At 46.1% G+C, this 12,732-nt stretch overlaps 1 protein-coding gene across 1 annotated transcript in view; it reads right to left on the bottom strand.

The window, feature by feature from the left end:
* The window catches only part of LOC310782550 (stAR-related lipid transfer protein 13-like), a 67,758-nt gene that overhangs the window by 20,348 nt on the left and 34,678 nt on the right, over nt 1-12,732 (bottom strand). Inside the window, exons 5-8 of the mRNA XM_083643225.1 lie at nt 11,316-12,592; nt 10,780-10,950; nt 8,778-8,937; nt 8,468-8,666 (exon numbers count right to left, since the gene is read on the bottom strand). Coding sequence (XP_083499351.1) covers nt 8,468-8,666; nt 8,778-8,937; nt 10,780-10,950; nt 11,316-12,592 — 1,807 coding nt within the window. The remainder of the gene's footprint in view (nt 1-8,467; nt 8,667-8,777; nt 8,938-10,779; nt 10,951-11,315; nt 12,593-12,732) is intronic.

Here is a 12,732-nt window from a genome sequence, read left to right on the forward strand (position 1 = left end):
GCTAAGAAGCTAATTTAACCCTTCTTAAGGCCCCCTTAAGAAGCAAACGCGTTTCCCAATTGCTTCTTTACGAAGGCATGTGTTTCCCAAAAGCTTCTTAGCGCTAAGAAGCTTCTTTGACCCTTCTTAAGGCTCCCGTAAGAAGCCAACGAAGCCAACGTGTTTCCCGATTGCTTCTTAGCCTAAAATTATCTTTCAATTATCTTCCGTTAAGAAGGCTGCGTTTCCCAAAAGCTTCTTAGCGCTAAGATGATCTTTCGTTAAGAAGGTTTTGTAAGAAGGGTCTGGGGCATTCTTAACACCTTCTTAACACGTTCACTGCCATTGACGAGATATCTCGGCTTACAGAATCCAACGGTTGACTGCCAAAGACGAGATATCTCGGCTTAAATTTTTTTTTTTTTTTTTTTTGACGGTGGGACGTGGATCCAACCCTTTTACGTCTTTTATACAAATATTGGAGGTATTGAATGTGTATAATCTATTTTACCGACCCACTGAGTGGCGACATGTCTCTCCAGAGTAGGAAGAGGCGAGCCAAAACTGCAGGGAAAAGCGTGAGGAAGCCGTTCTCTGTAAAATGGATGGCGAAAACGCTTTCGCTTTCGCACTGACGCACAGCGGTGGCAACGGTGGGGGGTTCCAAGAATAGACTGGGTGCACACTTTGAAACACGCAGCATAAATAAGCGCAGAATCGCAAGAGCTTCATCAGAGCTCTCAACCGAAATGCCAAGAAACGAGCGAGCCCCATCCAGCGAGCCCCATCCAGACTGCCAGGCAGCAGCCAGGCAGCAGCAACTCGTTTGTGACAGACCCGCTGCAGAGCCAAGGAGGGCGGAGGAGAACGCCCACGGAGGGAGGAGTTTGAAGCAGAGAGGGGTTTCCTGCTGTTATGGAGGAAATTACTGTTCAAAACTATTGTTTAGATGTCTGACGTCTTACTGATGCCAAAAATGAATGGTTAAAGTGACTGTTCTATCGAATTTCACAAAAAGCCGTTTATCTCAGAATAAATTTTCTGACGCTGAAACCATGCTGTATTCAACTGCTAATGCTTACATAACTACTAACTCTACAAACTAACTCTTTTAGACAGAGAAAGCACACATTCTATTAGTTCTTTTGAGATATTGTGTGTTCACAAAATCCTAACAGAAACGAATCCTCGGCTCTTGAAAGATGAGCCAGAATCCTCAAAAAAAAACTTGGCAGAAGCTAACTACAGTATTGAAAAATGGCTGGCAGTGAATGTGTTAATGACAAAACACTGGCAGATCCAGCCGCGTCAGGCAAAAGGAGATACTTGTGTCCACTGTTCCTCTTGTGTTTTTCCCTTTTTCCTTTCTTTCATGTGTTTCTCACAATTTTGTTGTATGCTGTGTATATAAAGCAATTTGAACTGCAGTCCATGTCTGAAATAAATAATGTTTAATAGAAGAAGTTCTTGTTTAACATGACCACGATTAGGTTATTCTACAACAGTGTTTCTCAACCACTGGGTCGTGGCCCACTGGTGGGCTCAGAGTGCCATCAAGTGGGCCGCAGAGGACCTCTCACATCGAGATGGTGGACAGCTCCAGTTAAGATGCTTCTTAACACGTTCACTGCCATTGACGAGATATCTCGGCTTACAGAATCCAACGGTTCACTGCCAATGACGAGATATCTCGGCTTAACACATTGAGTGCCAGCCGTTTTTTCAATCCTGTAGGTAAGTTGTGCCAGGTTTTTTTTTGAGGATTCTGGCTCATTTTACAAGAGCCGAGGATTATTTTCTGTTAAGACTTCGTGAACACCAATCATCTAAAAAGAACTAATAGAATGTGTGCTTTCTCTGTCTAAAAGAGTTAGTTTGCAGAGTTAGTAGTTATGTAGATATTAGCCGTTGAGTACAGCATGGTTTTAGCGTCTGAGACAGGAAGCTGAGATAATCGCAGTTTTGTGAAATTCAATCAAACAGGCAGAACAGTCACCTGCCTGTGATTATGGGTGCCCTTGGGCAAGTCTGTATACTGTATTGTGTGTGTGTGTGTGTGTGTGTGTGTGTGTGTGTGTGTGTGTGTGTGTGTGTGTGTGTTCGCGCGTTGCTCCGCGGCTCTGAGAGGAAGAGATCTCTGTCCGTTCTTTGCCCCCACAGCGTGTCTGTCTCCCACTCTGTGTGCTCTCTCTCTCTCTCTCTCTCTCTCTCTCTCTCTCTCCTCTCTCTCTCTCTCTCTCTCTCTCCTCTCTCTCTCTCTCGGGACTAGAGAGAGAGAGAGAGAGAGAGAGAGAGTGTGTGTGTGTCTCCAAACTCCTCCCTCCGTCTGGGAGGAGGCTCCGCGGCCGCTTTCGGGCAGTCTGGACTGTGGACTGGCTCGTTCGTTTCGGCTGAGAGCTTTGAAGAAGCTTTTGCGATTCTGGTCTTATTTATGCGCAAAGGTACTCGAGTGTGTGTGTGTGCGCGCGCGCGCGTGTGTGTGTGTGTGTGTGTGTGTGTGTGTGTGTGTGAAATCGAAAGAGTTTTCGCCCAGCTATTTCCTTAAAAATTAGACTGGCTTTCTGCAGCGGACCCGTGGCTGTGGCTTTCTCTCTGTCTTGGGAGAGAACTGTCACCACTTAGTGGTCGGTAAAATAGATTACGGTATACACATTCTCTTCCTCCAATATTGATATAGAAGACGTAAAAGGGGTTGATTGATGTCCCACCGTCAAAAAAAAAAAATGTTTATGTAAGACGAGATATCTCGTCTTTGGCACTCAACGGTCGGATTATGTAAGACGAGATATCTCGTCCATGGCACTCAAGGTGTTAAAAAAATTTTTTTTTTTTTGACGGTGGGACATCGATCAAACCCTTTTACGTCTCCTATACCAATATTGGAGGTATTGAATGTGTATAATCTATTTTACCGACCAACTAAGTGGCGACAGTGCTCTCCAGACAGAGAGAAAGCCGAGCAAAAACAGCCGCGGGAGGAAGCCATTCTCAAGGAAATGGCTTGGCGAAAACGCTTTCGATTTCACACACACACACACACACACACACGCGCGCGCACACACACACACACTCGAGTACCTTTGAGCATAAATAAGACCAGAATCGCAAAAGCTTCATCAAAGCTCTCAACCGTCACCCCAAGAAACGAACGAGCCCGTTTTACAGTAATCCAGACTCGCCCGAGAGCGGCCGCGCCGCCAGCAGCAGCAGCACAGACGAGCAGCAGCAGCAGCAGCAGCAGCACACCGAGAGCGGAGTACGCCTCAAGATTGGAAGAAGGGGATCGCGAAGGAATTTCTCTCCCGTGTCTAACCCCCCCCCCTCGCCTCTCCTCTCCTCTTCCCCGCTCCTGCGATTCCCCTCTCTTTTTTTGGGATCTGTGAGGCAACAGAAACTCGCCTGTGACAAAACACTGCAAAGCCACCAGAGACACACCTACGGAGGGAGGAGTTTGGAGACACACACACACACACACACACACACACACACACACACAAACACAATACAGTATACAGACTTGCCCAAGGGCACCCATAATCACAGGCACGTGAGGTGGTTCTAAAAATCCATTTATCTCAAAACTCTCTGAAAATCTCTGAAACCATGCTGTACTCAACGGCTAATATCTACATAACTACTAACTCTACAAACTAACTCTTTTAGACAGAGAAAGCACACATTCTATTAGTACTTTTGTGAACTTTGTGTTCACAAAGTCCAAGCAGAAAAGAATCCTCGGCTCTTGTAAAATGAGCCAGAATCCTCAAAAAAACCCTCTGGCAGAAGCTAACTACAGTATTGAAAAACGGCTGGCAGTGAATGTGTTAAGAGCCTTCTATTTTTTTTTTTTTTCTCTTCTGTTAAGAAGGCGTTTGGGAAACACTTCTTTGGAGCCTTCTTAACTCCTTAAGAAGCTTCTTAACTCCTTAAGAAGCTTCTTTGTTGGGAAACTCAGCCATTGTTGTTATTATGTTACTCTTCAGTGCACTTCCTATGGGCGCACTTGACAGTGGCTTAGTCCCGCCCATTGGCCAATCATTAGTCCCCCTCGGCGCTGATTGGTGAAAGGGCAAATGCATATCACGATGCCAGACTATAGAAGCAGCCAGACTCTTGGAGTGGGAGGAGTCGGAGGTCTGGACGCAGGCAATTAAATATCAGATACTCTTAAGACTTTTACTCAAGTAATATTCTAATATAGGTGAGATTAACTTCTACCAAAGTCATTTTCTGGTAAGATATCTGTATGTTTACTCAAGTGTGGCTTTCAGGTACTTCATTGAGTACTGAATCTGACACTACACCATGACAGAGGACTCAGGTTCCAATGAAACGAAGCACAAAATACAAGACAAGAGTATATATATATATATTCCCCCCCTGATTTATCCTGGTTGCTACTCCACCCTCTGCCGATCTGGGGAGAGCCGAAACTGGCTCCATGCTTCCTCCGAGACATGGGCAGTTAGCCAGCCGCTTCTTTTCACTTGACAGGGGAAGCTTCACCGGTAGGACATAGCACGTGGGAGGTTCACGCTATTCCAACCGGTTCCCCTCCCTCCGAACAGGCACCCTTAACACATTGAGTGCCAGCGACGCCAAATGGCGTCAGGAGAAATTTACCGTAGGCTGCCAGCGACGCCAAATGGCGTCAATAACTCCAAATTCATATTTTGACGGGGGGATGTCGATCTAAGCCTCTTACATCGCCTCTTACAATATGGGAGCTATTGAATGTGTCTAACCTATTTTACAGAACCCTTAGGTGGCGACAGTGCCCTCCCGATTAGACAAAGGCCAGGAGAAAAGAGAGAAGTCATGAGGAAACGGAATACGGAAATCGCATCGATATGCTTGAAGCATAACGTTAGCTGTGCCTGTGAACAGCAGTCATCTGCTGCCACAATTGAGCCCCATCCGTGTCCGCTGCGATAGTCCATCCATATGATTTAGTTGCAGACACGGCGACACCAGCGTCTTTCTGAAAAGTTACATTATTCTCAGCTGGGAGCCGAGGACACGCTGTAAAAAAGCGGGGGGATGCAGGCAGCGGACTTTTCAGTGCAGATCAAACTCAGAGCAAACCGCAGCAGAGACACGACTCCTCCCACCACGGAGGAGGAGGAGGAGGGGGGTGGGGCACACAGGGCACTACAGCATACAACCATTGACAGTACACACACACCCAGGCAGCAGCAGGCTCGATGCATAGAGAGCAAACAAGCTAGAATAGGCTATCTGATGCCCACCAGCAGTAAATCAAGACCAGCAAGAAGGTGTAGGGTCTGCGCACGCAGGGGCCAGCGCTGCTGGTTGCAGCTAAAACATATTATTTGGCCAAACAAAATTCCTTTGTTTTCACTCTTTTATTGAAGGAAATTATTTTTGAGGTGTCATTATATCAGAAAATATTAGCTTCAGAGTCAATGATGTGCTTGAAATTTTTAATTTCACAAAAGGCTCATTATCTCAGCTTCAAGAAAAAAATTGCTGTTTTTGGCTAAATCAAGCTATCTTCTCCGGCTCATAACTAAAGAACGTAATGGGATCAATAAACTTTTTTTTGCAGATGATAGAAGAGAGTCTCCTCGTTCTTTGTGCGTGTTCGGTGTTTACATAGTAATATCACACAATATTCTGTGGGCCTCGAGAAATCACTGAAAACGCTCTGAAACTCTGGCACTGGGAGCGTCCGTTCTCCAAAAGTGGCTGGCACTCAATGTGTTAACGACCAGAGGAGGAACCACATTAGCAACCAGGATATTGCATGTTTTGGTGAAGGGGGTTCCTATATGAAGGAAACCCCCGGGAGGCACGGGGAGAACATGCAAACTCCACACAGAAAGGCCCTTTTGACGACCCCACCCGGGCGGTGCAGGCACTCGAGGACATGCGGACGGGCACGCATTCCTTCAGCGTTCACAGCGTCCCAGGTGGGAATCGAACCCAGGACCTTCGAGCTGTGAGGCGACAGCGCTTACCACTGCACCACCATGCCCCCCTAAGACAAGAGTATATGATAATCATGTAACAAAGGGAAATCTGTGGTAACCATTCAAACAATCTGTTGCAGCTACTCCAGAGTTGAGTATGAACGCTCTGAGAGGTTGAAACTCTGAATGAACGAACACATGATGGCGCACTGATTGCACTCTGGATCTACAACAAGGTCAAGTGCCACACAGTGCTCTGGCACCCAGCATGCCAATTTTATCAGAATTATCAGAAAAGTCCACAAATACCTCAACAGATCCGGTATATTAATGTTATATTATAGTCTTGTATATCCATACCTAACTTATTGCAATATTGTATGGGCCAACACTTATCCTACATACCTACATAAACTCCATTTAATTCAGAAACGTTTTATTAGAATAGCCACTAGTTCCAAGTCCACAGTTACATCTGCCCCCTTATTTTCTAAATTAAAGATATTGACTGTTTATAACATAAACATTGTGGAAACATGTACTTTTCTTTTCAAGGTTCAGTATCAGGGTCACACACTTCCATCAAATAGAAAGGTGTTATCTTATGGAACAACTATACGGACATATGGATATGGACAGCTCACCCTCCCTACCCGTCTACAAAAGAAAACTAAAAGAACATCTGTGCTCAATGGAATTGTGCTAATTTTTTTTCTGTTGCCATTGTAATTTACTTCTTCTGATGTATTGCTTAATTATTAAGTTTGTTTATTTTGTTTTATTTTGTACTATCTATGTATTATTATTTGTACTATCTCCTTGGTTATAATTAATATATATATATTTTTAGAAATATATATATTTTTTTACATGGTGAGGTTCTCGATAAGCCCTTCCAGGGTTTCTTACCTCTCCAAGCACTGATATTTATTGTATTTTATTAATTTCCCCTCCAGGTGAAATACACTTGGCGTGTATTGTCTTTACAGTGCAAAAATCAATAAATCAAATATACATATAATACAATCACACCGTTGGAGAGAAAAGACGTCTCGGTTGTGATTGCTTGCTTGTGTAACCCTGTTATCATAGAGGGTTGTTGAATTTCTTTTCATTTAATTTATTTTTCTTAAGGAATGTGTCTATTCCTATTTTCTTTTATTTTCCTTAAGGAATGTGTCTATTCCTAAAGTGTCTGAAATATATTCATTCTCTGATTGTTACAAGGTATACAACCTTTATTTTGAAGTTCCACAAAGCGGAACTGAGAGTGAGCACCGCGCTCTGGTGTGTTGGAGAGAGAGAGAGAGAGAGCGTAGAAGAAGAGAGAGAGAACTAATTTACTGTCTTGATAAAAGAGCTGCACGTCTTTGTCCACATAACGTCTTTAAAAAGTGGATGTTTCCTTCATTTGACTTTCGTCAGAAAGAGAACCTTTTTGTGAAATCGAAACGGACGTTGTCCAGTTGAGATATTTTGTTTGGGATTTACTAGGACTCTTCTCGGTGAGTTGAAATGTTCTGAATTAGTTGTAAAGCTAAGCTAACACAATATGCTAACGGCTACCGCCATTGATGAAGCTAGCATTTTCAACGTGGAAATTGTAAAGACTGAATCCTGTGCAAGATGCATTTAGCCGGTTGTAACATCTCATGTAAACGATTCAGCTAATTGTGCATTGTAGAGTGTGTGTGCGTTAATGCACCAAGCGTAGCTGTATGTATGTTGTGAAACTCAGTGCACTCAATAGAGGTTTTCTTTTGTAGCTGCTCCACGGCGCCACACGGTTGCCATTTTGAGGCTTCAGCAGAGCCCTGTTTTCTCATTCCTTTGGTAAGAAATTACTTATCAACATTAATATCGTTTGTTTTATGTATGTTAATGATACTGTGTATATTACACTGTTAAAAATGAGTGGTGGAAATCCACTAAAGTTGGATTTAGACGTTTGAATGTTTATCTGACTGTGTCATGCAGGTCAGGTTTTTTTTATGTATGATTCAACCGTGATCCAGTCCAGAGATGGCGAGCCACCCTAACCAGGATCCACTGTGATGCCAGCTGATGTAAAGAAAGTTGAGTTTCTTTGGACGGATCGTGAACTCTGAAAATCCTGCTTGAGTGGTAGGAAACTGCTCTTCTGCACATCTTGCAAGAAGAACAAGAGGTTTAACACTAAAACCTCATAACTGAGTCATAGGACACTGCTCTTCTGCACATCTCGAAAGGAGAACAAGAGGTTTAACACTAAAACCTCATAACCGAGTGGTGTGAGACACCATAGAGACAGATACCCCGGGGTGTATTTCTATTTGAATTAATAATAATTGTTTTGGTCCCATTTTCATTTCATGTAAATTGTTTGTTTTGTATATGTGTACCTTTAATACAGGTTGTCAAGATACACCTACAGTACTGTGTTGGTCTCATTAATTACCCATCTTGCTCTAGCAGCCGAACCTTTGCAATTGGTCCAAACATCCTCGCGAATACTGAGGTTTGTACACCACATATTGACCTGGGTGTTACACTTGTGTCGTGTGTTTTCCACTTACACTGGTATATATGCAGGAAGGTCTCCCCCAGCTTGCTGGTGAGCAGAGGTTCAGGCAGGTCTCTGAAGAACTGCTTGACCATGTCGGCCACGTCGTACGCCGACTGGTCCTCGTAGCTCACAGAGTCAGGAGAGAGCTCACACTGCTGCCTCAGAGCCTGAATACGAGATTTCACACCCGACTTACGGAACAACCCCACCTGAGAGAGGAACGAGAAGACAGGGCAAGACGGAAGAGAAGAAAAGAAAATCAGCACACTGCTTCTCACTGCACACATCCAATCTTCTCGGGGTATTTTCCTTTCACTCACCTGGTCCAGGCAGTGCGTCCTGAGGTGGCTGAGAGCCTGCTGTAAACACAGAGGGAGCGGATAACCGCAGCGCTGGACATGGACGATGAAAGGAACACCAAACACACTCTTCTCTCTGTAGTCTGGCACCTTCATGCGCTTCATAAATTTAGGCACAGACCTGGGAGCAACAGAGAGAACAATGTGAGTGTGAGAGAGAGAGAGAGAGAGAGAGAGAGAGAGAGAGAGAGAGAGAGAGATCTCGAGAGAGAGATCTGGGCTTTCACCATCTTTCTTTCCATGTGGATTCTGGTCAAAACAATTTCCCTCTTAGGGAAATTGTAATTGTATGTCAATTGAAATTGACATAAATGTGCCTGTCTTTTGGCTTTCCACATTGATGGTGCCAGTAGCTGTAGTAGTCTCCAGTGGCTGTGTAGTCCTGCTGTTTCAACACTGCCAGATCAAGATGATTCAAACAGATACAGAGCAATAAAAAACGCAGTGGAAGAAAGTGACAGTTGCCTTCACAGAGTCACATGCGTACATGCAGGCAGATGTACCATGTCTCCACAGAGGCATTGCCTAAGTGTTCATGTGTAGTGAAAAGAATGAACAGGGGGGCACGGTGGCGCAGTGGTAGCACTATCACCTCACAGCTAGAAGGTCCTGGGTTCGATTCCCACCTGGAAGGAGTGCGTACCCGTCTGCATGTCCTCGAGTGCCCACCGCCCGGGTGGGGTCGTCAAAAGGGCCTTTCTGTGTGGAGTTTGCATGTTCTCCCCGTGGCCCCTGGGGGTTTCCTTCATATAGGAACCCCTCACCAAAAACATGCAATATCCTGGTTGCTAATGTGGTGCCTCCTCTGGTGGTTCGGGGCGCCTGTTCAGAGGGAGGGGAACTCGTTGGAGTAGTGTGATCCTAGTAGGTGACAGATGTCCCGGCACACACGGTTTAAGAAAAAATATCTTATTTATTGTGGGCAATAAATAAGATATTTTTTCTTAAACCGTGTGTGCCGGGACATCTGTCACCTACTAGTATCCTCCGACCCAGGCACCCGTATACTTTTTATATATCTTTATGGGAGTCGTGCTTGCTAACTGTTTTTCCTAATAGTGTGATCCTCCCACGTTTTTTTAGACGTAGCTCAACTGACTTTGTGCCAGTCAGATTCAGGAGTTGTATGGGGAAGGAGTCATTTTTATATTCTGCAGCTGTCTTTTGGAACAGTCTGCCCAGTGACCTGAAAATAGTGAACAGTGCTGATAGATTCAAGTCCAGCCTAAAGACATGGCTCAACAGGGACTATAATTAGCCTAGATATACAGTTAAAGGCACTTTTACATGTTTTTATGTGTCTATGTTATGTCTGTGATGTATGTGATGTGTTGTGATCTTTACGATGTCTGTACGATACATGTTTGAACACTTCGTTCCCCCACCCCCCTACAAGGACCACAATGGAAATAAGCTCTGAGCTTTTTTGTGTCTATCCTTGGCAGTATCCCAGACTGTGCTTCTGTCACATGTTATTTATATATTGTCAAATAAAGTAATTCATTCATTCATTCATTCACGTGCTATGTCCTACCGGTGAAGCTTCCCCTGTCAGGTGAAAAGAAGCAGCTGGCTACTGCCCATGTCTTGGAGGAAGCATGGAGCCAGATCGGCAGAGGGTGGAGCAGCAACCAGGATAAATAAATAAAAAAATTGCACTAATGGGGGATAAAAATGGGATAAAATAAATTGGGGGGAAAAGAAAAAGAAAAAATAACTTCAATTTCTAAAAAAAAAAAAAAAAAAAACAATAAACAAAAGTGAGAGGTCTGATCCAAGAATTTACAAAATGACTTCAGGCAGGGACTTTGCATTTCTCACCATGTGATGTCAAATCCAGTGTATTTCCTACATGATGAAGGAAGGTGTGAAATATGAACTAACTGTTCACTGTACAGGATGGAGAGAGACCTCAGGACATGAATGCATGAGTGTCTATCAGAGTGTGTCTTTGTGTACCCACCATGTCCAGCCGTGTTTATTAGACATGGAGTATTTCTCCATGATGGCGGTGAGGCGGAGCAGAGAGAACTTCTGCAGCAGACTGAGCTGGCCTGCTGATTGGCTACTGATCTGCAGCGAAGATGCTGGTTGGCTGAGAGGATCGGACATCCTGAAACTGGGCCATCGTAGTCTGGGACGGGGAGAAAATACTAAGTGAATAAACACACAAAAAGACACCGTTTGAATCAAAACCAAAGATTAAGTTGGAGGTCCGTTTTAGAGCAACGACTCATCGATGTGTTGTCAACTACAATCGAGTCATTTGTTTTGAGAAAGATAAGGCAAACTTCTCTGATTCCAGCTTTTGTAAATGTGAATATTTTCTTGGTTTCCTCTATGACAGTAAACTGAATATCTTAGGACATCATATTGGGCTTTGGGAAACACTGATCAACATCCTTCATCATTTGGTGACATTTACTGGGATTAATCGAGAAAATAATTGACAAATGAATCGATAATGAAAATACTTTGATTGACCGGACAGATCCTCACCGTGGCCTGGTCAGCGAGGCGCCCACTCCAGAGTCCCGCCTCTCCCGACTGGTCCCCGCCGAGTCGGTGTCGTCCAGGGAGATGCCATCCCTCTCGCCCTCGCTGGGGGTGGTCCTGCCCTCCCCCTCCTCCTCCTCCCCCTCGGGCAGCACGCTGCGGCTCCAGTGGTCCACGATCTGCTGCAGGCCGCTGACGTGCTGGACGATGTCGTCCAGGTGAGGGAACAGGTTGTCCTCCCGGTCCAGGTCCAGCAGGTCTCCCGTGCTGGCGTACAGGTGGGATCCTGGCACGTTGTCGTAGACGCTCACCCTGCTGCCCCGTGGCGCTCCGGGACACGGGGGCTTGGACAGAGGCTTAGCAGCGGCCCAGCTGGGCTCAGCCAGCCTGCTGTTGTTGGGTGGCAGAGTTCGGGCCTTCGTCTGGGGGGCATCGTGTCTGTCGGCGGGCGACGGAGCCAGGCTCTCTATGGACAGAGCTTTGGGGAAGGTGCCTGGCTTATGGTCTTTAGGGATGTGGATGAGGAGGTTTTCGTAGGAGTGAAAGTGGTTTCTGCCAAACTGGCTCTGTCCTTCAGTCCTCTTGCCCTGAGAGGGCAGCTCCATGTCCTCCAGATACACACTCCCTCTCTTGCTGGCAGGGCGGGGCTTCACACTGGGGGATGGTGGTGCCTCTCTGCTGGGACTCACACTCCTCATAGGTTCGTCTTGACACTCGTCGCCATGGATGTGTTGAGGGCTGCTCTCTAATTGGCTGATGGGCGTACACTGGAGCATCTGCAGGGCGTGAGGCTCCTCCCCCTGTAACACCGGCCCGCTGATGACCAACGGCGGCCTTCGACTGGAGCTTTTCCGCCTCGTCGACGGCCCCCACGTGCGCATCAGTTCCATCCGACGCAAAAACTCCTTGGCTTTACTCCGCCCTGCTTGCCCGTGGCGGCTGCTGCCCTTGATCGGCAGAGAGTTGTAGTGTGGAAGGTCCCCGGGCGGTTGGTAGGAAGCGGCGAGGGACGCCATTGAAAGCGAGTCGGGCATCATGGCGGAGGCAGAGTCTTCGCTGTGGAGCGAGGAGATCTCTGTGATCTCCTGCTCACTCAGGTCGGTCAGAACGCTCTCGCTGCTCACGGTGCTGTGCAGCAGCCCCTCCCCCTGGCCGGTCGGGCTGTTCTCATCGGTGCTGTCCAACAGGAAGTCCTGCAGGCGGGACCAGCGTCGGCTGCTCCACTCAAACGTCCATCTTTTACTGATGGCCAGCGGGTCGTCCTCGTCAGAGTCATCGGCCTGGGAAAGATGGGAGAGAGATCTGGCTTCTGTGGTATTTTCTATCAAGGAATCATCACACAGGGAGCAAAGCCTGGCTGAGGGGTGCCATGTTCACTTTGTGCCACTAGATGGCATTAAAGGCAGGAATCCTTTTGAAT

This window comes from Poromitra crassiceps, assembly GCF_964638095.1.
Source record: "Poromitra crassiceps genome assembly, chromosome: 1".
NCBI classification, from domain to species: Eukaryota; Metazoa; Chordata; class Actinopteri; order Beryciformes; family Melamphaidae; genus Poromitra; species Poromitra crassiceps.